We start from the raw sequence: 25,833 nt of genomic DNA, 5'->3' as shown, positions 1-25,833 counted from the left end.
CTCCTATTTTAGCAAAACGTTAAACTTGGGGTCCTCCTGCCTCTGCCTCTGGATTACCTTAGTTTAGTTTACAGGCTGGGGGTCGCCAGACACAGTTTGACTTGCTAATTTGTCATTGCTTGAGATAGTTCTCACTCTGTAGCTCAGGCTGGCCCCAAACTCATGAAAATCCTCATGCCAGAGCCTCCGTAGTGTTGGGAACCATAGGAGTGATCTGACACACCCTGAATTCCATTTATTATAATTTTCTTATTATTTGTGGAGAAGCGTGCATATGGATACACCGCCGGGTTTGCACGGTGAGTTCTAGAGCAGCCATAACTTCATAGTAAGATAAACCCAAAACAAAACCAAACCAAAAAACCCTCAACTATCCTCAAACTGCTGCGTCCGCCCACTACCCCATACTCCATCGCCACCCCTCCACCCCCCACCCCATGGTCACCCCTCCACCCCCATCCCTCTGCCACCCCTCCACCCCCAGAGGACTGCTCTAGCTCATTTCTTTTCATTTTTGCTGGCGCAGGGCTGCAGGGCGAGTGGCCCCCACGTGGGTCAGCTGGGAGTTTGTATGAAAGGTTTTGCTGTAACCTGGGGCTCTCCTGGCAGCCCTACAGTGGGTGAAGGAGGCACACACCTCTCCCACAAGTTATCAGCTGTCTTCAAAGAGCCCCAGATTCTAGTTTATCCCCAGGTGTCATCCTTCTTTTTCACAGAAACTCAAAGTTCAGTACCAGGGCTGAGGAGATGTTGAGGAAAGGTCGAGCCGCACAAGTGTGAAGACCCTCCCTTGGGGTCTCAGACTCCAAGTGAAGCCAGCTGTGGGAGTGAGCATCATTGTCTCAGCGCTGCTGTGGGGAGGTGGAAGCCGGCGAGAGGGCTGGTACACAGCAGTGAAGAGACCCTGTGTCAAACGCGCTGGGAGGGAGAACCTGAACCTGAGGTTGCCCTTTGACCTACACACATGCATACACACTTTAGCCACGCTCTCTCTCCTCACAGCATCTACCTCTCTGCCAGCCTCTCTGTGAGCAAACATTCTTCCTCTGTTGATTTCTACTCAGCTGCCACGCATTCCCAACCAAACCATCTCCTGGGAAACCCAGGCAAGAATGTTTGGCAAACAGGGATCTAATTAATAAACAGCTCATGACCTACACTCTAGTGTCAGCCTAGAATGTTCTGTAATACTTTGGAAACTCCAGGGTTATGGTTTCAGCCCAAACTGTTCAGCCACACACATCTGTCCTGTGCTTGGGACCCACTGACCTCACTTGAGCTTGGGAACAGAGACTCACCCTCCTTTGGGTGGGCATTTGTCCCCGTAGATGGAGAAAGGAGGCAGTACCGGAGGCGACCAGTGGGTGTCTCCTTTGTTGGGAATAGAAGTTTGAATTCTAAGGGCTGGCTGGAGTCCTACTCAGCGGGGAACTCTTGGTCCAGCAGATGTAAGGTTCTAGGTTCCATCTCCCCCACTCCAAAAACAACACCAACACACACACACACAGACACACACACGGAGCCAGGGGAGGGGTGGGGAGAACATTGCGTTCTAGAAAATATTCTGTCCCTTTGGGAGGAAATCACTCTGTTGGGATGGTGAATTGAAAAGAGAAATGGAGAGACAGAAGACCCATCTCTCCTCACTTCCCTGCTCCGATTGCTCCAGGCCAGGGTGGCTCTTGGGCTGGGGCCCAGGTCCTGAACCGGCCTCTCAGGAAAACCAGAGCAGGCTGGCCTCAATTCTTGTGACTTGTTTACTGTGGAGGAACCTGATGGCTCATCTCTAGATGACCCCTTAGCCACTTCCTAGGCTGTGAACGGCTTCGGTCAGCAAACCAGCAGGCTGGCTGTGGATCCCTGGTCTCTAGAGCATGGAGAAGCAGGGAGCTGGGGCTGGAGAGCCGGGTGGTAGGTGGGCAGGAGAGTGAGGATCTCCCAGGGACTCTCCTGCCTCTGTAATTCATCTCACAGTGAGAGCGCTGGGGTTGCCGGTGTTGCTGTGACCAGATTTACGTGGTTTCTGAGGACCTGAGCTCAGTCCTCATACTTGCACAGAGCCACATGCACTGAGACATCTCCCCGGGGCTGGTGACCTGTTTTTTCGAAGCAGAAAGGGACATAAGGTGGTAGGCATTGAGTTCTTGACTGTCCTGTCCTGAGTTTCTATAGAACCTGGACTTTTCAGTACTGATTTTGCAAAGGAGTTCTTCTCCTCCTCCTCTTCTTCCTCCTTTTCTTTTCCTCTTCTTCCTCCTCTTCTCCTTTTCCTCCTCCTCCCTCATGTCCTCCTTCTCCTCCCTCTTCTCCTCCTCCTCTTCTTCTTCCTCCTCTCCCCCTCTCTTCCTCCTCCTCCTCCTCCTTCTTTGAGATGAGATTGTAGGCACCCCAGGCTGCTCTGAAATTTTTCTGTGTAGCTGAGGATGACCTGGGAGTTCCTGCCTGCCTCTACCTCACAAGTACAGGCAGGTGTGCATCAGCACATCTGGCTTGCGAAATTCTTATAATAAGAAATACCTAATCAAAGGTTGGGCAATGGTGGCGCACGCCTTTGATCCCAGCACTTGGAAGGCAGAGGCAGGTGGATTTCTGTGGGTTTGAGTCCAGATGGCTCTACATGGTGAGTGCCAGGACAGCTAGGGATATGTACAGACACCCTGTCTCAAAAAGAAAAAAAATAAAGAAAAAGGAAAAGGAAAAAATACCTAAATGATATACTTGGCAATAAAACCATTGCATATGCGCACACGCGTGCACATACACTCACACACACATACACACATTCTAATTAATACACCCTGACATTAGCACCTTGTGTATACCCATGTTGTCCCACCTTGTGTTTTGACTAAACTGAGGGCGGTGATCTGTTCATTCTTTGGACAGGAAAAGACCAGAAGAATTGTATTTTTAAAAAAAATACATAAAAACATGTAAAATATCACATTTTTAGTGTCAAAAATGTTACTTAGGAATTTTTGAAAGCAGCAGCGTCTTATTTTGCTTAACCAAATGTAGCCACGTGTCGTTTGCACTAAGATAACCCCCAAGTCTAGATACTCATTTTTCCCCCAATTATTATTATCACAGGGGTGGCATGCATGCCAGCCTGGTCTAAATAGCAAGTACCAGCACAGTCAAGGCAACATAGAGAGACTCTATCTCAAAAGAACCAAAACAAAACGAAAAGTGGGTAGGGATCCGGCCGGAGAGCTGGCTGCTCTTTGTGAGGACCCAGGTTCACTTTCCAGCACCCACACGGTGACTTACAGCTGTCTGTAACTGAGGTTTGAAGGGATCTGATGTCCTCTTCTGACCTCTGTGGTGTGCAGGATACACAGAAAAATCCGCCTTTATATATAATATGTAAATATATTTACACTCACACATGTAAAATGATAGTGTAACGAGGGGTGGAAAGCCAGGCTCTATTGCGCCCCCTACAGGCAGCTCCTGGGATTGCTGCCTCGGAGATGCTCTGCGGATCACTGACAGGATTTACCAACACCCAGACTCTCGGGGAGCTGCGGTGAATTCCTGTTGAGATTGCCTGGAGTCTCTTGCCCAGATTGGGTGCAGCAAGCTTGGTGGATGGTTTTATCTATATTTTCTGTTATTTTGGTTTTTTTGTTTTATATTACTTTATCCTGTTTATGTTTATGGTACTGGGACTGGAATCTAAGATCTTTCTTATGTTCCTGAAAGGCTCTGCCCTGAGCTACAGCCCCAGTTATAGGAGTGCCTAAAGTGACAGATTGTCTGGCTAGAATGGGCTGGAAGAGGAGTGTCCCGTGTGTCTGAGAAGAGGGGAGCTGTGGGAATCTATGGATGTGGTCTCTTGCAGGGGTAAGGGGGTGGACACTGTTGGCTATGAAGTTGCTGGGGAGATGCAGGCTTTGTCAGGGCACTCTGCCTCTGAGGTCCACAACTCAGGAGCTTCACAGATGACAGGGCCCACTCTGAAACTCCAGCAGGACAAGGGGAAGCTTGGTTGCGTGTGTCTTTTGTACTTGTGTGTGCACATGTGCGCACACCAAGTGTGCAGTATGTGTGTGGTATGTGTATGCATATGTGTGTGGTATGTATGTGTGTGGTGTGTGTGTGCATGTGTGTGTGCACATGTGTGTATGTGTATGGTGTGTGCATGTGTGTGCATGTATGTGGTGTGTGTATGTGTGGTATGTATGTGTGTGTTGTATATGTGTGTGTGTGCATGTGGTGTGTGGCATATGGTATATGTGGTGTGTGGTGAGTGTGTGTGTGTTTGTATGCACGTGTGCACACACACACAAACAAGTGGAAGCCAGAGGTTGACCTTAGAAGTTTTCCTCAATAGCTCTTCACTGTCAGTGAAGACTGAACCCAGGGTCTCGTGTGTTCGAGACATGCTCTCTCCTGCACAGAGCCCCCAGTCCACTCAGCATCTTTAATCTGAACCCTTCTGGTGTCAGCCATCCCTCTATGTCATGGATTTTCCTCTTAAGGCCAACCATGGGCTGGCCTTTCCCTCTTTCCCATGTTTAGCCATGGCTGGCTGGCTGAGCAGTACCCTGTGAAGTGGACAAGGGACTGTAGAAGCCATTGAAGAGACCCACCTGTCCACCCACAGGACAGGCCCTGAGTGAGTCTGTGAGGTTTGAGAGTCAAGGGTGGGTGGGACCTAGACTGAGGAGAGCAGGAAGGTGTCTGGGCTGTGATTGTGCTAGGCAGAGGAAGCCTTGGTCCTCCTTCTCATGGCTGCCATCCTGGAGGGCAAGGCAGCCAGGAGTGAGGCGGGCCAGGAACTCTGTGCTGTGCTGAGGCCTGTATTTACCACCTGTTAGACGTAAACACACACACACAGTCTGCTCTAAACAGAGGCTTCCTTAAAATACTTCAGCAGCCGGGTGTGGTGGCACATGCTCCCTTCTTCGGTGCATAACAGCCAGAGGCAGGAGAATGGCACCTTAGAGACCAGTCAGAGCTGCATAGCAAGACCTTAGGTAAAAAAAAAACAAGCCAGTGACCCCAAACCATTGCCACCCCAAAACTCCACCAAATGAAACCAGGCTTGCATTCTGTGATCTTGACCTCCCAGAAGTTAGGCATACCGGCATGTGGCTGTAACCCCAGCTCTGTGAAGGCAGAGACAGGAGGATTCCTGGGGTGCCCAGGCCTGTGCACAGTAGACACTTGGTACATACACAGCGAGCAAGCCATGGACGGAGAAATCTCAGTCATATCTGTCTGTCAGTCACTCACGAGTAGGCCACTCCCGGGGGTACGCATGGTCCAGCTTGAGAGCAGGAAGGAAGGAAGGAAGTGAGTCCTGACCTGCAGGATATCTGTCCTCAGAGGGGCATTAGAAAGATGAGGAACGAGGATTCTCCAGCTAGGGCTTGGTCAAGGATGATCTCTGCAAAGAAGAGACGACATGAAGGCTTAGAGTATGTTTAAAAAAAAGGGGGGGGGTTGGGGATTTAGCTCAGTGGTAGAGCGCTTGCCTAGGAAGCGCAAGGCCCTGGGTTCAGTCCCCAGCTCCGAAAAAAAGAACCAAGGATGGAACCAAGAACAAAGGAGGGAGGGAGCTGGTGGAAGGGCAGCCCGTGCAAAGGCTCTGGGCAGCCCCAGTGGAGGTTTTGCTGGATCAGCGGATCCACTCAGCTGGGGACCAGTTCAGTTCTTTTTGCTCTTTCAGACAGGTCCTGTGAGCGTGAGGTAAAATGGGAGGTTGACTCCCTCAGGCCCCTCTGGGTCAGACAGTCTGGTTCCAGGGTGTTCTGCTGGGTCATCCGCCCCTCCTGTTTAGGCTCTATCCCATCCGGGTCTGATCTCCCAGTTCCTTTCAGGCTATACCAAGGGAGCTATTTCAGAAACCCCCAAAGGCAATCCAAGCCCTGGCCAGCATTTAGGAGAGAAAAAAAGCAGCCATAAGTGAGGGACTCAGGCATAAAAGCCGCCCAGACCCACGAACCCACCACACTAAATTTAGCCACTTTACCTCCAAATGAGGTGAAATTACAGGTTTCTGGTGGGCGGTGATGCAGGGTGACTGTGGCCAGACTGACTTCTGTTTATTCTGGCTTCACCTGGGGCAGAGGCCCAGGACTGTCCCCAGGGTCCCTCAGAGTCGGGGAAGCAGGTCCATGAGAAACCACCTTCAACTAGTTTGCAGGGTCCCAGCGGTACCAGGTGCCAACCACAGCACAGGCTGCAGGGGACAGAGAGAGAAGACGCTGGCTCACTCCTCTGGCTTCCACCACAGGTTTGGAAACTGCAACCTTATGTCTGCTCCTCCACCCAAGGGCTCAGAGCATGCTGACTGCTCACCTTGCTTCCCGCAGACGGCTAGCTGCCACAGAGGATCTCCTTGCATAATCAGGGCCTCCCCAGGGACCCCTAGGCCTGTCCCTATCTGGCAGCTTTGGGGTTAATGCCAGTCCCAGCAGAGGTAATGAGCCAAGGGGTCTCCAAGAGCCCTAGTTGCTCACCTTGCTTTGAGTTTTGGCTGCCCTCTGTGTCATGCCTGATGCAAACATCGGGAATGCTGGAATATCCCCAGTTCTCCCCATCCCAGGGCTTGTCAGAAGCAGCTTGTGAAGTCTTGAGCTGGACTGTCTTAGTCCTGGGAACCCAGCCCCAATTCTCTCTCTCCCTGGGGAGATTGAAGGATAACCTTACCTGGCCAGCCAGGAGGGGGCGCTGCTGGCCTCACAACTCAGTTGCTCTGTGGCCAAGGCCCTTTCCAACCCTGCCTCATTCCTGGATCTTCCCTCCCCTTCACTGCCGGTTCTTAGATGGAGGCCTCATCAGTTCCCCCCCGGGGAGGTGAGCACAGCTTGGCCCCAGTGTCAGACACAGGACCCAGCGTGCCCGGTTCAAGTCCCAGCTCTGGGGTTTCCTGTCAGTGCTCTCAGAGGAGCCACCCACTGTCCCAGCCTGTTTCTTTTGTTTTGTACTGTTGACTTGAGACAGTGTCTCTGTAGCTTTGGCTTGCCTGGAAGTCACAGAAATCCTTCTGCCTCAGCTTCCCAGGTACTAAGACGACAGTGTCAGTTCCCTTTCTTTTTAAGGATTTGTTATTTTGTGTGTGTGTGTGTGTGTGTGTGTGTGTGTGTGTGTGTGTGTGTGTGTGAAAGAGAGAGACAGAGAGACAGAGAGACAGAGAAACAGAGAGACAGACAGAAACAGAGACAGAGAGCAAGTACATGTATGCAGCACCATGTGCATGCAGGAGCCCTCAGAGGTCAGTGAGAAGAGTCTGTCAGATGCCCTGGAACTGGAGTTACAGGTGGTCATGAGCCATCATGTGGGTGTTGGGAACTGAAACCAGGTCCTCTGTAAGAGCAGCGAGTGCTCCTAACCATTGAGCCATCTCCCTAAGCCCAGCCTCAGTTCTTTATTTGAGAGTGTCATGACAGCACTTGGTTGGGAACTATGGACCATGGTAAGTGATCTAGCCTCAAGCAGGGAGCAGGTTGTGGGCTGAAGGGTCTGTGGTGTGTGGAAGTCACAGGGGGTGTTTCTGCAGCAGGGCCCAGGACACTGATTGCAGGACTCGGGGTGTGGCTCTGTGAGTAGGGTGCTTGCCTAGTGCCCTCAGGGCTGGGCTCAGCACCGCATCAAGCAGGTATGTATGTGGGTGCTGGTATTCCCAGGGGTTACCCACCCTGGCAGGAGGATCAGCCTCAACTATATAGAAAGTCCAAGGCCAGCCTGGACTACGTGAAATCCAGTTTACATGAGGAATAAAATCAATAGGGTGTCCTTTAGTTCTGAAGTGGCTGAGGTGACAGTGGTGACAGATGCATGCGGCCTGAAAAGAGAGATGTCCCACCTAACCCTCCGTCTGCCCTTTGCTGGTTGGTCTTTGTGTAGGCTGCTGCTTGGGTGACAGAGGGTAGCCTCAGCCTCTCTGGTGGGTCTTAGTTCCCTGATGATGAAGTGGGGTCTAGGAGGAGAGCAAGTCCCACCGTCCGTCTGTGGTGACTGCAGTGTCCAAGGACTCTGAGGACAGACGGGTCTGACCCCAGCCCAGAGCTGGAGACTCCCAGAGAGGAGATCCCCAAGAAGACTGCCCCACAGAGGTGACTGGGGTCAGAGGGTGGGACTGAACGGGAAACCAATCCACACGGCCAACTGCAGAGTAAGATGCAGGCCTCTGAACTGCTGTCTCCTCAGAGCCCCATTCCTTGTGAGATCAGTGGGGTTACAGGGAATCAAGTACTGGCCTGTCGGGGGGCCTCAGCCTCCTGTCCCTAACCCTCAAAGGGACAATGGCTGTTGCTGTCAGAGACCAGGACTGCTCAGTATCTGTTATTACTGAATGAAGGCTTTGGAGACCCCCAGGGTGGCTATTCTCCTGGCTTCCTCTTCCCCTGGCCCAACAGTGGGAGAAGGTGGCAGCCATCCTGGACTGGGCTGAGGGCAGGAGCCTTGGTGGGTTCGTGACACCTAGCAGAGTGGGGACAGCACAGGCTGGAGTGTTTATAATTCCCACTGTGGCTTACTGAGGCCAGGAAGGGGGTGCCAGCAGTTCAAGTGCCTCACTGAGCTGGCGCAAGCCAGTGGCAGGGGTGAGGGGTTCTCTGGTGTGTGTGGGTGGGTGCAGTGTCCCCAGTGGTGGTGCTTGGATGCTAGGTGAGACACATACACGTCTAGGCTCCAAGCTGGCTTTGTCACTTCTCCACTAGGGTCCACAGAGGGTTCTCGCTGTGTCTCTGAGCTCAATTTCCCTGTCTGTTGAGTGTAGCCATCAGCTGAACCTATTCCTTAGAAGATAGCGTGGACTGAGTAAGAGAATGTATCTGCGACGTTCACCACAGGGCTTCACAGCTCACTTTGCCTCAGTGTGCCCATCTGTATGCAGGAAGAGCAGTGGCCCACTGGGCAGCATCAGCAGACTGACTGTCTCCTTCATTACAGCAAGTTACTTGTATAGACCTTATTACTTTTAGGGCTCTGGTCCCTGAGTCAGTTGTACAGTGAGTCTTTAACACTCCCACCATCGTCGCCGCACATATACACACACATGCAGGTGACTCCTGGCATGTCTTGTTCATAGTCCCTCTGACAACCACTGAGCCCATTTTACAGCTGAGACCACGGAGGCCCAGGGTGAGGCTCTGACTGGAGCTGAGGTTAGCTCTGTTCTTCCTATGCCTTCCTGAACTCTGTGTTGTGGGGTGGTGCTGTGGGGTCGGAGGCAGATGGGAAAGGTTTGAAGAACTGCACAGGAAGGCAGAGGTATAGTGTGGGCCTGTGGACCCCGGAGAGGGACAGACTCTAAAGGAGATGCGAGACCAACACCGGGCAGCTGTGAGAGCTGTAGACAGAGGCCCCAGCACTGAACCAAGGTTTGGAAGTGAAAGAGATGGGGTGGGGGCAGGGTTCCAATACAGCGAAGGAGGGAGATGTCTGTGGCTGGTGTGCGGGCAGTAGGGTCCCTGAAATCCTTAGACGGGCGCTTCCCTGGCTAAGGAGCAAAGTAGGAAGCAGCAGCAACAGAGATTTAGGCTAGATATGAAGAAGTTTCCGACTGTCTGTGCTAGAAGATCCAGCTCAAAGCGCCGGGATCCCCAGGGATGCAGGGACATTTTTCCATTCTGGAGATGGTTTGGAAAAAAGAGAAGCCAGCCAGGGCTCTGTGGGCTGGCCTCATTACAGCCTGGATCCGAGACAGGCGAGGCAGGCAGCGTGTGGCAGCCCTTGGTATCAGCTGCCTCTCGCTGCTGTTTCATGGCTACCTGTAGCTTCCAGCTACCTTTGCACAGCAGGAAGGCCAAAATCCTCCTAGGGGGACCTGGCTCTCTGGGGACCTGTGTTCTGTGGCCTCTTCACTTCCACCAGGAGCTGCAGCCCTGCTCCGTTTCTGGGTTAGGGCTGGTCCTCTGGTGCCACAGGGCCTTGGCCCATGCTGTCTCTTTTCTTTTTTCTTTCTTTTTTTTTTTGTTCATTTTTTCGGAGCTGGGGACCGAACCCAGGGCCTTGCGCTTCCTAGGTAAGCGCTCTACCACTGAGCTAAATCCCCAGCCCCTGGCCCATGCTGTCTCACTCAGCATCCTGTGTGTAGTGCAGAGCCTGTATACAGTAGTTGCTCAGTGCTGGCTCTGTAGGAGCGGCCGCAGCAGGGCAGGAGAGAGCAGACTGCTAGTGGAGCTGGGCTCCACATTAGAATAAACAGGTCTGGCTTTGAACCCTGCAACAGACACTTGCCCCAGGCTGCCCTCGCATTCCCCCACCTCGCACTGCTGCAGCCTGCTCCCGTGAGTGGAAGCAGGACCAGTATGCTTGGGGCGCTGTCGCAGACTGTCCAGTCATGCTAACTTTCCTGTCCTCTCCTCACAGGCGGCAGCCATGTCTGTGCGACTGCGCTTCCTGTCTCCCGGGGAAGCCGGGGCTGTGGGGACCGTGGGCCGCAGCGCCTCCTTCGCTGGCTTCAGCAGTGCACAGAGCCGAAGGGTCTCGTAAGTGTCATGGGGATGGGGGTAGGGGGTGGGGGTGGCACAGAGCCCAGTCCTGCAGCCTGGGACACCAAACTATGTGGGGTATGTGTGTGCCTTCAGGAAGCTGTCATTTCCCACCTGCCTGCTTGCTGAATTTATCACCCGCCTGGCCAATCAGAAAGCAGGCTCAGAGAGGTGGACTCATCCAGGGTCACAGAGCAAAATGTCTTCCCAGTTGGCCTCAGCCTCCTTGGGGTGGGGTAGAAAAGAATGTTCTTCCTGTTTAGTAGCCTGGACATGGGGCCTCCTGTCCTGGCTCTATGACCTGAGGCTAGTGACTTCACCTCTCCGAGCCCAGGTTTCCTCGCTTGAATGTGGGATGGGTGTGGCTTCCTTTCTGGTTGTCAGAAGGGGAGCTGACCCAGGGTGTGGCTTTCTGTGTGAGGTGTCACGTGAGGTGCCTGGGTCACGTGAGCCAAGAGGACGAGGCTATGCCTGCTGCTCCACACCCCATGCTCCCTCCTGTCCTGATGAGGCCACCACCCCAGGGTCTAATTGTCCTAGTTAAGTACTGTGCAAGGGCCCAGAAGCCGCCTCCTGGTTGGTAGCTTGGAATTGCAAAGTCAAAGGCCCCAACAGTGCAGAGCCTCACTGGTCAGTCAGATGATCAACAACCAATTCCCACAATGCCACACACCTACACTTGTGCTTAAAGACCTCAGCGGCCTGCTCGGCCTCCCGGCCATTCAGTGGTATTGGGTTAGCTTGGCCTGTGCTCCAACCACTCACTCCTGTCTTCCAGACCCTCACACATGCTGTGTGTCCTGGTCACAACCACCCAGCAACTGCCCCATAAGGTTGTTTGCAGACCACCCTCTGCCCCTGGTCTGCCCCATTTGAACTCTGTCCAGAGGAGTGTCCTTTAGAGCTGAAATGCTTGTCTCAGTGGAGCACTTGGGAATCCTCCTTCCTCAGCAGACATCTGTAGAGAGAGACCCAGGCCAGGCCCTGCTCGAGTCTCCATCAGGAGAACAAAAGGAAACTATATCAAGTCAACTCAGCCATGGCTGGTACTGTGTTGGACCCAGAACAGGACGCAGAGAGGGGTGAGGGGGGTGGTGCCTCCCTGAGGGCCTGCAGGGCAGTGGCTTCATTCAGCAGGAGCTGATGATGGTGATGGGGAGTGGGGGTGAGGAAGACAGCAAGTGCAAAGGCCCTGAGGTGAGGAGGAGCAGCAAGCAGGCTATGGAGGAACACGGCCACGTAAGAGATAGAGGGAGCACTGTGGGGGGCTTGTCCTCAGTATCAGGGACCAGTGAAGGCTTAAGCAGAAGTTCTGGATGGGAGAGAGTTTGGCCAAAAACCCATGGTGATCAGTTGTCGTCACTGGCTTTGGGAAGATTGGTGCCACCATGAGGAAGACATACAGTAGACCCTGCATAAATGCTGTTGGGGGTGGCTACAAGTGACTCTGAGGAATCCAGTGCTACTTCTCAGCTTGGGCATCTGCATGGTGCCACTGCCTGGGTCTCCTTAGACCCCACCCTGGGGTCTGTGTGTAAGCTAGCCGAGGAGCACATAGCCTGAGGCCATCTCTGAGCAGATTCACTGAGACCCCAATGGCCCTGTGTAGTTCAGTAGGAGAGGAGGGGCTGCTGCCCACCACGAGTCTGGTGCTTGGCTCCTGGGACAGACAAAGCGCTCTTCCTAGCCACCTGGTGATGCTCACACGGTACATTTCCACCCTGCTGCTTTCGGGCCTCAACACCCCATATCCACGGGGCATGTCCCCTCAAGCCCCGTCAGGACTTCTGCCTAAAATTTCCAAGGGATTCCCCAACTCAGCCACCCCTGGAGGATGAAAGTGATTGGCCCAATTATAATAGCTGGGATCATGGCCATCAGCCAGGTACATGCAGTGTGGAGAGAAGTGAGCCCTGATTCTGCAAATGCCCGAGTCTTCCAGACCTGCTTGGGCATGCTAGAGGCTACTAGGTCTTAGCTGTTCTTGAGGTCCTGAGTGGCCCCCATCCAGCCTCAGCCTGGGCAGTCCCCTGTCTAAGATGCGGAAGGTTGCCTGTGGTAATAGGGAAGAGGCATAGTTGGGGGCTTTGCGAGTTTGTGTTAGATTTATTTTTAAATTTTTGTCTACCTGTGTTTTGCCTGCATGTGTATGTGTACAATATGCATGCAGTGCCCAAGGAGGCCAGAAGAGGGCGCTGGATCCCCTGGGACTGAAGTTACAGACTTCAGCTGCCACTTGGGTGCTGGGAATCCAACCCGGGTCTTCCTCAAGAGCAGCCAGTGCTCTTACCTGCTGAGGGGTCCCTCCAGCCCCTGCATTTTTAACTTCCTGCCTCTGTCCGTCTCCCTGGTGTCTGGGCTTCAGGCCTTCTCAGCTCTGCCCCTGATTCCAGATTGCTCACCAGGCAGGGATACAAAGGTGAGGAGGGGACCACACCAGCATGGGTAACACAAAATGACCCAGCGGGGATCCACGCAGGGTGGGGCACACTGTCCCGTCCCATCCCAACTCTTGGGCTAGCCAGGGCTTTCTATCCTGCAGATACAGAATTTACTTGGGAAAGTTATCTGATAGAACTTGGCACTAAGATGAAATTGATGGTTTATTTATTTCTTTAAAGATTTATTTATTTATATAAGTACACTGTAACTGTCTTCAGACACACCAGAAGAGGGCATCAGATCTCATTACAGATGGTTGTGAGCCACCATGTGGTTGCTGGGATTTGAACTCAGGACCTCTGGAAGAACAGTCAGTGCTCTTAACCACTGAGCCATCTCTCCAGCCCAAAATTGATGGTTTATAATAAAGCCATTTCCCGTTCCGTGTGTGTGTGTGTGTGTGTGTGTGTGTGTGTGTGTGTGTGTGTGTTGCTGACAGTAACCCTGTAGTTTCCACTGATAGGTATGGCACCCAGAGCAGTCCTCCAGGATTGTCAGGAGGTGCCTCTGAAGCCAGGAATGGGGGTAGGTCATCAAGCCTGGTTTTTAAACAGTTCCTGGGGACAGACTCAAAGACCTGTGGAATGGTGGTGGAATGAAGGTTCAAAGCACGCAGAGCTGAGCCTTAGCATGGTTAGGCTGTCCTTGCCCTCCACTATGGGGAAGGACCATGGACAGCCTCTTGATGTGCTGGCAGTCTGTGCAGCCTAGGGACTACCCTGCCTGGAGGCTGGGGAAGGTTCAGCATGTGCACAGGGCCCTGTCTGCTACAGAGCCTGCCCAGGCACAGCCAGAGTGAGGTTGAGGACAGTTGTGGCGGGCAGAGCCTGCTTGATTGCCTGTGAGCACTGCACGTGCCTGGAAGCCTGTCTGACAGGCCTGGGGCTGTTTAATATTTACTGAGTCCTCATGGGGCTGGTGACACATCCACTCCCAGAACTGCTCCCAGCCTGTGACACCAGCCGGGCCGTGCAGCACGCGCCTCATTTCACTATCCAGGCTGTGCTGGGCCAACCCTCAGAGCCACTGCCCTCAGAGGCTCAGCCACAGAGCTGGGCTCGGAGCCTCCGGAGCCCAGGGAGAGGCCGGGGGGGAGAGGGAAGGCCGAGGGGCACAGTCGGGGACTGTGAACCCCTTAAGTAAGCTGCAGCTCCACCCAGAGCCGCCTCCCACATCACTGTTCTCCGGCTGCCTGGAATCTCACCTGTCAGAACTCACCTGGCCCCTTGTGTGCAGTGTTGCCTGTCCGTGCTTGAGATGGCAACTTTATGGAGGGCTCGGTCCAAGAGGTGGGTGACATGGCCTTGGGGGAGGGGGAGAGGGAGTGGGGGAGGGGGGCCTTAGAAAGTCACTTTACTACAGCCTGTGTGAATGTCGGCGTCAGGGACTGGGCAATGGTGGAGTGCCCTTTCCCAGTCACTGCTGGGGGAGCCGCCTCCTTGCACACTGGGGGAGCCCCCCTCTCTGCCCACTGGGGGAGCCCCCCTCCCTGCCCACTGGGGGAGCCCCCTTCCCTGCCCACTGGGAAGCCATCCTCTCTGCCCACTGGGGGAGCCACCCTTCTTGCCCACTGGGGGAGCCCCCCTCCTTGCCCACTGGGTGAGCCCCTTCCCTGCCCACTGGGGGAGCCACCCTCCCTGCCCACTGGGGGAGCCCCCCTCCCTGCCCACTTGGGGAGCCCCCTCCCTGCCCACTGGGAAGCCATCCTCTCTGCCCACTGGGGGAGCCACCCTTCTTGCCCACTAGGGCAGCCCCCCTCCCTGCCCACTGGGGGAGCCCCCCTCCCTGCCCACTGGGAAGCCATCCTCTCTGCCCACTGGGTGAGCCCCACTCCTTGCCCACTGGGTGAGCCCCTTCCCTGCCCACTGGGGGAGCCCCCTCCCTGCCCACTTTATTCTCTTTCTTTCCCAGTATCAGGTTCTATCTGACAGGCTTGCTCCAAACTTCTCTCCAGCTCTGACAGGTTTATGGTCCCTGCTGTTCACCAGCCCTGGCCCCCATCTCCCAGAGAGACAGTTGTAACCCAGAGAAACTCCGTCATGTGTGCAGGGCCACCAGCTTGGTGGTGGGAGAGCCAGACACTGACAGCGCCAGCTGGTCTGTATCTCTCAGGGCAGGCGTCTGTCTCTCCTGGTCACATCTCTGTCCTGTCTCAGCCCCTGAAATGACGGTTGCTATAGGGACTCAGCAAGTGTCTGCTGAGTGACTGTCATGACCAGTCAAGGGGCAGGATTCATTATCCCCTTCCACAGGGGAGGACACTGAGTCAGAGTGGGTCAAAGGCCACTATGGGAGCTGTGGGGCTGGGGTACAGGCACAGCACCCCCACCTCCCCAATCCCCGCCCCAGGGTCAGGGTGGGTTGGTGTAGTGCTGGGTCGTCAGTTTCAGCGACCTGGGGTGTGGGATGGTCCCAAAACAAGGTGACAAGCAGACACGGCCTGAGTAAGCTGCATGTCTGTGTCGTGTCTCCCACCTGTGGAATGCTTAGCATGTCACCAAGCAGGAACCAGCCTAGTGGCTTTTCTCAGGGCAGAGGAGAGGGCAGAGCCATGTCCCTGTGCCCCGCCCCTCTGCCTGGTTCACTAACCCACAATCCTCTGCCTCCATCTGTGGACTGCGGTCCCCAGGGTACTGGACCACCCGGCTGCTCAGTGACCTCCTATCTGGATGGACAAGCCCTGAGCTTATGTTTTTTTTAAAGTGCACTTGAGATGCTGAGGCAGGAGAATTGCTGTGAGTTTGAGTTTGGGGGTCAGCCTTGGTGACACAGAGAGATCTTATGAAAGAAAGAAAGAAGGGAAGAAAGAAAGAAAGATCAAAAGAAAGAAAGAAAGACAGAAAGAAAGAAAGAAGGAAAGAAAGAAAGAAAGGCAGACGAAGGAAGGAAGGAAAGAAAAGAAGGAAAGAAGGAAGAAAGGAAGGGAGGAGGGAGGGAAAGGAAGCAAGCCGAGAGACATCAGAAAGACCTCCAGGAAGGCCAGGTCTTCAGTGTGTAGGTGGTTCCCAAAAGTCCAGGGCGAATGAGCCCCGGGGCAGAGGGCCATGTGACTAAACGTATCTAACAAATGAGACTATCTTTTTGTTTGTTTGTTTTGTTTTTTGAGACATGCTGTGGACACGCTGTGTTCTTGTTAAGGTAGGATCTCACTAATCAGTTCACGTTTTGCTCTGAGCCCCTGGGATCCTGGTTGTCAGGGCTTCCGTTGACAGGGTTGACTGTGCATGCAGTCAGTAATCCTCGGTGTGGCCTGGGCACCAGCAGCATAGATGGGCTTGGGAAGGGAGCAGCAGTGGTCTCAGGACCCATAAGCCCACTATGTTGAGGAGGGGTTTGCAATCTAAGCTGACCATTCTGTAGTGAGTGACCATTCTGTACCCATGCTGTGCACCCTGTGTCCTGTGCCCCACACCCTGCCATGTCCCCCTGTTCCTGGACCAAGGGTTGGGACTTGGCTCTTCCACCCAAATGTCTCTGTCCTCCTGCCCCATGGCCATAGCTATCCCTGCGTAGGGATAGAGCACAGTTAGCCGAGCAGAGACTGCCAGTGCAGGAGAGACACGGCTTGATGCAGTTCATGTTAGCTCACAGGTATAAAACACCCGCTAACGAGTGGCCTTCCTGTGCCAATCACAGAACCATTTCATGACAAATGGAGGCTCGGGGCACGTTGCTAGCACCAGGGAAACTGCTTTGACTAAAGAAATCAGGAGCTCAAATACACTGTTATCCCTTCTGTTCAGAAGCCCACAGCCATGGGTCAGGACGGAGGCAGGGTCTTCCCCTCCAGACTGCCCCGATGACCCTTCACGGTCCTCACTTTGCTCCACCTATGGCCTCTCCTTGCCCCTATTGTCCAGCGGAGAGAAATGAATGTGAGCAGGCTCGGCTTTCTCTGCTCTACCACAGTCCAGCGCCCAAGCCTAGGGAATGGCGCTGCCCAAACCTAGGGAATGGCGCTGCCCACTCTCAGGCTGGCTCTCCTTATATCAATTAAGGCCATCAAGACAACCTCCCCACCCTAGCCCCCAAGACATGTCCACTGACCAACCTGATTTGGATAAGTCCTCATCAAAACTCTTCCCAGGTGATACATGGTGTCAGTTTGACAGTTAACTAACCATCAAACCATTTTCTCTAAAACCACAAGGGAATGAGCAGAGCTGGGGGGTGGGGGGGTTATGCCTGAAGGAAGGTCACAGGAGAAGCTGGAGCTGAGCAGGTGCTTGTGTCTATACATATTTTTATTGTTTATTTATTTTATGAGTACACTGTCACTGTCTTCAGACACACCAGAAGAAGGCATCAGATCTCATTACAGATGGTTGTGAGCCACCATGTGGTTGCTGGGATTTGAACTCAGGACCTCTGGAAGAGCAGTCAGTGCTCTTAACCGCTGAGCCATCTCTCCAGCCCAGGTGCTTGTGTCTATAACTGTGACTTTTTCCTACCTGTCCTTAAGTTCCCTGAAATAACAACTCTGAGATTTAATATTTCATATATGTATGTCTAGGCTAGTAACCTCTGCTCTGTTCCCCAACTAGCTCATATCTCAATAATCCAACTTATTCTATTCTATGAGTGCCACATGATAGCTGGTTAGCTGGTTACCTTCTCAGTTTCATGCATCTGTCTCCTCAGAGTTCAGGTGACTTTCCCATGCCTGACTCTCAGAATCAATCTCTCTCTCTCTCTCTCTCTCTCTCTCTCTCTCTCTCTCTCTCTCTCTCCTCCTCCTCCTCCTCCTCCTCCTCCTCCTCCTCCTCCTCCTCCTCCTCCTCCTCCTCCTCCTTCTTCTTCTTCTTCTTCTTCTTCTTCTTCTTCTTCTCACAACTTCCTCCTCCTATTTCCTGTCTGAGATCATTGGCCAAAGGCTTTTTTATTGACAGATAAATGCTTTTACACAGTGCCCAGAGAGTCTCTCTACATCATGTAGGATGCCCAGGGCTATGATTCAGCCCATCATTGCAGCTTTGCCTGCATGGAGCATGCCACTCATGGGGTCCGGTTGCTTCACTGCATCCTCATTGAAAATTCATTTCTGATCCTGAGCTTTTGTTATTGTCCTCTTCATTGTCAAATCCAGGCCTCCCATTTTCCAGATAAGGAAACTGAGGCCCCAGGAACCCCAGCTTTCTGAAAACCACACATCGTAGAAGCGATGGAAGTGGAACCCAGCCAGCTCTCCTGACTCTCTATCCCCTCCCACAGAAAGTCCATCAACAGGAACTCTGTGCGGTCCCGGCTGCCAGCCAAGTCCTCCAAGGCTTATGGAACACTGCGCAAGGGTTCGCTGTGCCTGGACCCCCGGCCACAGCAAGTGAAGAAAATCTTTGATGCTTTGAAGAGAGGCCTCAGGTGAGTGGGAAGCTGCTCCTCCCCTCGTGCCCTTTCCACCTCTTCCTGGGGACGGTGGGTCTATCTGAGAGACATGGAGAGCATCTGGCTGCTGCTGTAGTCACAGCTGCCATGTCACCTGCAGCAGGGAGACAGTCTCATGGTAGATGGATTGTCACATAGGGTCTGGGACTGCCAAGGATGTGAAAGACACCTGTCAGCACTATGCTGGCCTCTAGAGACTGATATCCTATGTACAGGGGGTGGCATGTGCAGATGCCCTGCATGGGAGCCTGCACTCTGATCTCAGATCTCAGCTCACAGAGCATCGGGGCAGGGTGGGGGTCAGGCAGTCGGTTACCTGGATCTGAGACTGACGATTGGCTGGGCAGACCCGAGAACAAATGGTGAGTCATTGGAGCTTAAGGAGTACACCAGTCAGAAAGTCCTTTCATGTGGCACTATCTCTGGTGGGAGACAGACAGACACAGCGCAGTACCGAGAAGTATGTCAGGTGCTGCAGGTGCTGTAGAGGGACCAGGTGAGGCAGGAAGGAGTCTAACATGTTTTAAAGGGACACCCTGGGCAGGCACATCCATGGCACAGGACAGGGGAGGAAGATAATGGAAAGGCAGAAGCCTCAGAGTGCAGGGCCCCCCGCAAGGGAAGCAGGGAAAGGGAACAACGGTACTGTGGCCTGTGAGCTGTGGGAGGCCTTCGTTGTTCATCACAGAGCCGTGGAAGTTTCTGTGGTGAGGAAGGAGATGGTCAGGCCTTCAGGCCTGGCTTTGAAGATCCTCCGACAACCACAGACTCCTGGTGGACTTGCTGCATGTGGTGGGGGGTGAGAAGGAGCCAGGAGTAGATTAGGGAGGAACAGTCATGGAAAGGAGAGAGGGGAGAGGTGGCTTTGGGAACAGTGGCAGATTTGGTTTTATTCTGAGTAGGGATAGATGTTGCTGGGCTCCAGCCTCATGAGGGCTGTGAGGCCTGCAGGGGGCACTGGTGTCCCAGCTAGGAGAGGAGGAGAGTGGGGTCCCCACAGGACAAGTCTGAACCGAAATGAACAAGCTCGCCTGGGTCTCTCCTCCGCTGGGTGGGGCATCTGATGTCATCCAATAAACTGACCTTGATAAGATAAACCCAGAGGGGGGGGGAGAGAGAGACAGAGAGACCGAGAGAGAACCATGTTGCTGTGGACTGGGCAGGAGCCATCATAGCAGGAAAGACACACCTTGGCCCTGAAGGTATCTCCCACATACAGTGGCACCTAAGTCCCCTAAAGTCAGAGCAGAGAGCACATCTGCTTCACTGCCCTCACCAGAGCAGAGACCACCCTGACCCAAGAAGAGGGAGGATGGAAGGTACCCTGAAAGGGGAGTTGGGTTTTCAAAACTCTCAGTTAACTTAGATAATGCTCTCAGCATCGGAGAGGCTAAGGCTCTGTCAGAGACAGAGAACCCTGGGGAAGGGGAGGCCCGGTTGAGCAGATCGGGGTTCCTGCTTCTTTGTTACCCACCCAGGACACTACAAGCCCTTCGCAGCACCCTGGGTTCTGTGTTGGAGGGTCCTCTCTTCTCAGGATCAGGGAGGAGGGGCAGAGCCCAGCCAATATGATCAGACAGTCAGCTGCCTGACAGAGCCCATCATCAGAGTGAGCCCAGCCCTGGGTTATCCCTCGAAGGGACTTTCCCTTCCCAGGTGCCACTTTTACCTCGGCTGTAGTCTCTGTTTTTTCTGCTGCTCAACATTTCACTGGGACTTTTTTCCTCCTTCTTCCCTCTGTGTCCTCCCTCTCCTCCCCTCCCCTCCTCCACCCCCTAGTTCCTCCCTACTTCTCTATGAGTCCTCCCTCCTCCCTCCCCCTGGGTCCTCCCTACTTCTCTGAATCCTCCCTCCCCTTTAGTGCTCCCTCCTCCCTCCCCCTGGGTCCTCCTTCCTCCCTCCCCCTGACTCTACGGTCTCATCTTCTCTCTTCTCTATTAGCCTTCTGCTTGTTCTCACAGCCTCTGGCCCCCACCTCCCTCCCTCTTCTATCCACCATGCCTTCCTCAGCCTTCCCCTGACCTCTCCCTGCCTTTAAGGACCCATTTTCACAACACGCTAGTAACAGGTAGACTGATTTGTGGGGTTCTGGGGTAACAGAGGAATCCCTTATGCTGGGAGGGCTTGCCCACTCCCCCATTCTGTTCAAATCCGCCCCTCCCTCTCCCCCTCCCCTGCAGGGAGCACCTGTGTGAGCAGCAGGCTGAACTGGACTACCTGTGCAGATGCCACACGGACACCCAGAGGAGCTCCAGGCTGGTGAGTGGCCGGGATGAAGATGGCTTTGGCCTCATAGCAGCCAAAAGACGGTCAGCGGTCTCCACCCAGAGGCCTGTGGTATTTGTGGTGAGCTCTCCTCTCTGTGGTTCTGGGAGGAGCTGATGCTGCACAGGTATTCATGTCTCGATGGTCCTGATCCTCAGATTAGCCCATCAGACACACCAGGCCCAGGCAGTTCGTGTTATTCAGGAAAGTGGCCATTTCTCTATCACAGACCCTGTCCCTCCCCAAACCATGTTAGTTGTGGTGTCCAAGGTGACAGTTTCCTGAGGACATCATGGTGCGGTCTGAGGCCAGACAGCCTTGGCCAGCATAAGGCTCACAGACTCTGAGATGTCTGTCCCCCGGTGTATCAACACCAACCCAAACAACATGACAGTGTGACAGTTAAATTTGATTTCCAGATGAGCAAAAGCTTTTTCTACTCTAAGCCTGTGACCCTAAAAAAAGCTTAGGTCATCAGTAGGTGCCCTGTGCTCTGCCTTCTTAGGGACAGCCACTCCAGCAAGGGACCCCTTGTCCCTGTCTCTAGTCACTCTGATTCCTCTCACTCTTTAACCTAGGGGTCAGACCCTGTGTCCCTGGTCAATCCAGTGTCCTGCCCCTACTAAGGCACTCAGAAGAGCCAAGTTAAAAGTAGAAAGCAGAAGGGGTTGGGGATTTAGCTCAGTGGTAGAGTGCTTGCTTAGCAAGCGCAAGGCCCTGGGTTCAGTCCCCAGCTATGAAAAAAAAAAAAAAAAAAAAGAAAAAGAAAAAGTAGAAAGCAGAAAGGGGAGATGTAGCCAATGTGTTAACAGGAATAAGGGAACTCAGGAGACATCCCAAGAGTCTGATGGTCCTGAAGTGAGATGAGAGTTTAAATCAAAGCCAAAGATTTGCCCAGCTAAGTAGTCCCGGCTGGAGCTGTGTTCCCACCTACCACTCTATCTGGGCTTCGGTCATCCTGGAGAAATCTTTTGAGAAGTCTTCAGATCAGGCTGAAGCTCCTTTCCTTAGCCCAGCATGAAACTCCTGAGAAGTTCCCATTGCTCTGGTATCTGTGACTTCAACCGTCAGATAGTCAGAGACACATGTGTCTCCTCAGACTGTCTTCACTTCTACAAGTCAGATTATGTCACCAGCTGCTGCCTGGGGCAAGTATCACCCAGCCTGCCTAGGTCACACACCAGGAGCAAAGCTGCTATGTCGTGTCACATGCTCTGGACTTCTTCCCAGCTGTGTCCCCGTGTCCCTCTTCCAGATTCAGCCTGTGTAGGGCCTTCAGGACAGGCTGGATTCGAACTCAGAAAGGGAGAAAACAGCAGATTGTATATCAAAGTAGCTCTCGGTCCCTTCTGGGTCCTGGCTCCCACTGATACGGAAGACTAGGGTGTTGGGTGGGGTGGAAGGCCCAGTCTCGTGTGGGTGTCAGCCACATGGGGAGGCAGAGTTGAGTGAGCACGGAGCCTCCCTCAGTAGGCGACTGGATAAGAGTCAGAATGGAGGGAGGGGAGAGGCACTTCCAAGACCTCACCCCTTCCTAGTCCCACCTAACCCCAAGGGAGAGCGGCTGTTCCCGCATTGTGCCCTACTCTCTTCCTTCTAGAAGTCTCTCTTAGGTAGACAATGTCTAAAGAGGCCCGTCTCAGACGTCTCCACTGCCTGATGCTATGCTACACTTGTGTCGGGGAGGATGGAGACCCCCACATCTAGGACGGAGTGCCTGAACCCCACAGAGAGGGTTTTGTGGGTTTCCAAGAAGCCTGAATTAGAGCACATCTTCAAAAATCTCAGATCCATCGTAGTCCCTCATTTTTAATGTGTTACATTTATTTGTTTATATTTATGTATGTATGAATTGATTTACGTGAGGGAGAGGAGGCAAAGCAGGTATGGACCTGCCACAGTGCTCCTGTGGGCCCCAGTCATCAAACTCAGGTCGTCAGGCTTGGTGGCAGTCGCCTTTACCCACGAGCCATCCCGCTGGCCCAAGGCTTCATTTCTTAGCTGGACTTTGAATTCTACAATCTCAAAGTCCATCGTGTGCCTACTGCTTCTCTCCTTGTTGTGACAAGATGAAGGGGAGAAAAGGCTGGCTTTGGCTCAAGGCAAGACATCCAGAGGGTGAGGCAGCCCATTGTGGCTACAGCTGAAGCAGCGCGAGTTGGACACTGGTTTTTAGCTGGCTTTTTCTTCGCTATGTAGCCTAGGACCCCAGCCTCTGGGTCGCCACCACACTCTGTTAGGGTCCATCTTCTCAGCCCAAATAATGAAATCTAGACTCCCTCTCAGGCATGATCAATTGACTATCACAATGACTGATGCCTATTTTACACAGGAAGAAAGGGAGGTTCAGAGAGGTTGAGTGACTTGCCTGGAACACACAGGGACATAGTGCCAGACCTAGAACTGGCTTGCCCATAATGCAGGCATTTAGTTCATTTTCCCCCTGGTTGTCTGTCATTGGCCACGAGTGGTGCAGGCTGCAGGCATTGGTTTTGTCCTTGGAGCTCAGGATCTGCTGTGGTGTGAGACCTGAGACTGATGCTCTCTTCCTCTCTGCAGGCCTTCTACTATGACCTGGACAAGGTGAGCCCGTGTCCCTGTGTGGTCTCTGCGGGGCGGGGGTTAAGACTGTCGGGGGTGGCCTTCCAGCCCAGGAGCTCCTGGGCAGAACACCCGAGCTTCCTTTCATGTTACAAGCAGAGAAACTGTGTCCCAAGGCGAGCCTCTCTGAGGTCCGAGCTCAGTACCCCCATCCTGGGGAGGGGTGGGAGGAGGTGGTGGGAACCCGGCTGCTCCTAAAGCAGTTTTTCTTATTCTGGGAGAAGCAAATGCGCATGGTGGAGAGACACATCCGGAAGGTGGAGTTCCACATCAGCAAGGTGGGTGGCCTGGGCATCATGGGGTGTTATGGGGAGGGTATCGGAGGGGTTAATGGGAGCAACGTGTCACAGGGAGTCATGTGGGGGGGGTCTCTTATGAGTTGGGGGGAGCCATGGAGTGTCCTGGGCACCATGAGGGTGTCACTGGGAACCATGGGGTGTCACTGGGCACCATGCAGGTGTCACTGGGCACCATATGGGTGTCACTGGGTATCATGGGGTGTCACCAGGTGCCATGGGGTGTCACTGGGCACCATGCAGGTGTCACTGGGCACCACGAGAGTGTGATGTGGCTATGGTAAGTGTCGTGTGAAGGTAGTAGGTGTCATGTAGGTGCAGGGGGTATTATGCTTGCTGGTCACGGATAGCTGCAGAGACGGGGTGGACAGTGCTGCAGAGCTGGAGTGAGTGGCGCAGGCTCGGCCCTGGATGAGGGTGAGAGGCATCCAGGCTCCCTGGGCCTTTGGGGCTCTGTCACTGGTCAGTACAGAGGACTTACAGCATGGTCTTAGAAGGCCTTACTGCCCCTGTGTGTGTACCGTTCTGGAAGGTGGAGGGATGTGCCCACAGTCCTCCAGCAAGTCCTTTAGACTTGTTGCTCCTCCTTCCTCACCCTCCTTCTTCTCACTGAGCAGCCCTGGCTGTCCTGGAACTCACTCTATAGACCAGGGTGGACTTGAACTCACAGAGAGCTGCTTGCCTCTGCCTCCCGAGTGCTGGGATTAAGGCCGTGTGCACACACTCTTACCTTCCTTTAGGCTTTTTAAAAAGTCGAGTCAGCTTACAAACACTTTCATGAGCTCACCTTCCTCCCCAGACCCACAGGGTGGGCAGCTGTCGTTGCTCACTTTCCATTCCCCAGTTGGGACCCAGGCAGGGAGAGTATGTGACATAGTCACTAGTGTCTACTGTGCTCAAATATGTGTGAGCCATCCTGGGTGCTGGGGTGCTACGTGGGTGGGCTTAGAGCCATGAGGAGCACAGGGCAAGGTTGGGCCAGGGGACCGTTCTGGTGGTGGGGGTTTGCGGGGGACAGAAGGTTGACACGGGCTGTCCCTCGGTGCGGCTCACAGCCTGCATATCTGCTGCAGGTCGATGAACTCTATGAAGGCTACTGTATCCAGTGGCGGCTTCGAGATGGAGCCTCCAACATGCAGCGTGCCTTCAGCAACAGCACCCAGAGCCGTGCCTCCCGGGAGAGCCTGCAGGAGCTGGGCCGCAGCCTGCAGGAGTGCCTGGAGGTGGGCCACTTCTCTCCGCCCTTGCTCTGGGCTCCTGGGTAGGGAGGGAGTGGAGCTGGCAAGTGACTGATCCAATTGTGGACCTTGCAGGACATGTGCCTCATAGAGGGGACCTTGGAAGGTCACCTGGGCGAGTTCCATGTCAAGATGAAAGGTAAGCACCACGCCGGGCTGTGCTGAGTAGCAGATCTTTCCAGGTGCCCTGAGAGCCTGCCAGGGTGGGCAGTGTGGCCAGACTCCCAGGGTCTAGAGGTCAGCAGCACTTGTGACAGGAGGTGGGCTCACTGCTCTCTGAGGCATGGTACCATCTCCTCCACCCTCTTGACCGTTGAAACCTCCTGTCCTTCCCATGATGCCAGGCAGACTGTACCACTGGGTCACCGTGGTCGCTGGGCAGGGGGTGGAGAGGAGATTAACCCATTTCTGTGTTCCAGGCTTGGTGGGCTATGCACGCCTCTGTCCCGGAGATCAGTATGAGGTACAGCCAGGGAGGTCCTGGGAGGTCCAGGTCTTTAGTCCTGGGAGGGAGGTCCTAGGCAGTGAGTGGATTCCCCTGGGGCTGCCTCTGCACCTCTTTCTGTGACTCTCTTGCAGGTTCTCATGCGCCTGGGCCGTCAGCGATGGCGGCTGAAGGGCCGGATAGAACCAGATGACAGCCAGACCTGGGACGAGGAGGAGAGGGTCTTTGTGCCCACGGTGCATGAGAACCTGGAGATCAAGGTGGGGCAGGACCCAGGGTGGGGCCTGGGGCCTGGGTGCTGGGCTCAGACACTACCAAACTGTCCCTCATGCCCAGGTGACGGAGCTTCGAGGCCTGGGCTCCATGGTGGTGGGTGCGGTGACATGTGACGTCGCAGACTTCTTCACAGCCCGGCCCCAGCTTGTGGTGGTGGACATCACAGAGTTGGGCACCATCAAGCTGCAGCTGGAGCTGCTGTGGAAGTGAGAATGGCTGTGTCCCCGCCTTCGCCCAGGCTGCCCCAGCTCTTGGGTGCAGGGGAAGGAACCAAGTGGTCCTGATGCTCCTTAGGAACTTCTCGCTCTCCAGACCCACTCCTGCATAGCCATCCGTCCTCACAGCCAAGCCGGCCTGTTCCCTCCTCCCCATGCCTCCTGTGACCTTGGCACACACGGCAGCTCCAGCTGAGCCCTGACACTTTCTAGGCTGTTTTTTGT

General features: G+C 54.1%; 1 protein-coding gene across 3 annotated transcripts in view; it reads left to right on the top strand.

Annotated features, from left to right (window-relative positions):
* Positions 1-25,833, top strand: part of Ripor3 (RIPOR family member 3) — a 72,988-nt gene that overhangs the window by 35,124 nt on the left and 12,031 nt on the right. For 2 of the 3 annotated variants that reach the window (XM_006235650.5, XM_039106726.2), the window contains exons 2-11: positions 10,327-10,445; positions 18,102-18,248; positions 20,453-20,531; positions 23,097-23,120; positions 23,363-23,416; positions 24,508-24,657; positions 24,748-24,811; positions 25,092-25,135; positions 25,252-25,377; positions 25,454-25,599. In XM_006235650.5, coding sequence (XP_006235712.1) covers positions 10,336-10,445; positions 18,102-18,248; positions 20,453-20,531; positions 23,097-23,120; positions 23,363-23,416; positions 24,508-24,657; positions 24,748-24,811; positions 25,092-25,135; positions 25,252-25,377; positions 25,454-25,599 — 944 coding nt within the window. In that variant the 5' untranslated portion in view covers positions 10,327-10,335. Of the gene's footprint in view, positions 1-10,326; positions 10,446-14,215; positions 16,029-18,101; positions 18,249-20,452; positions 20,532-23,096; positions 23,121-23,362; positions 23,417-24,507; positions 24,658-24,747; positions 24,812-25,091; positions 25,136-25,251; positions 25,378-25,453; positions 25,600-25,833 lie in introns of those variants that run through there. The other variant, XM_039106725.2, reaches the window with a different exon arrangement.

The sequence above is a fragment of the Rattus norvegicus genome, chromosome 3 (genome assembly GCF_036323735.1).
Source record: "Rattus norvegicus strain BN/NHsdMcwi chromosome 3, GRCr8, whole genome shotgun sequence".
NCBI classification, from domain to species: domain Eukaryota; kingdom Metazoa; phylum Chordata; class Mammalia; order Rodentia; family Muridae; genus Rattus; species Rattus norvegicus.
This window is presented reverse-complemented; position numbering and strand designations above follow the sequence as displayed.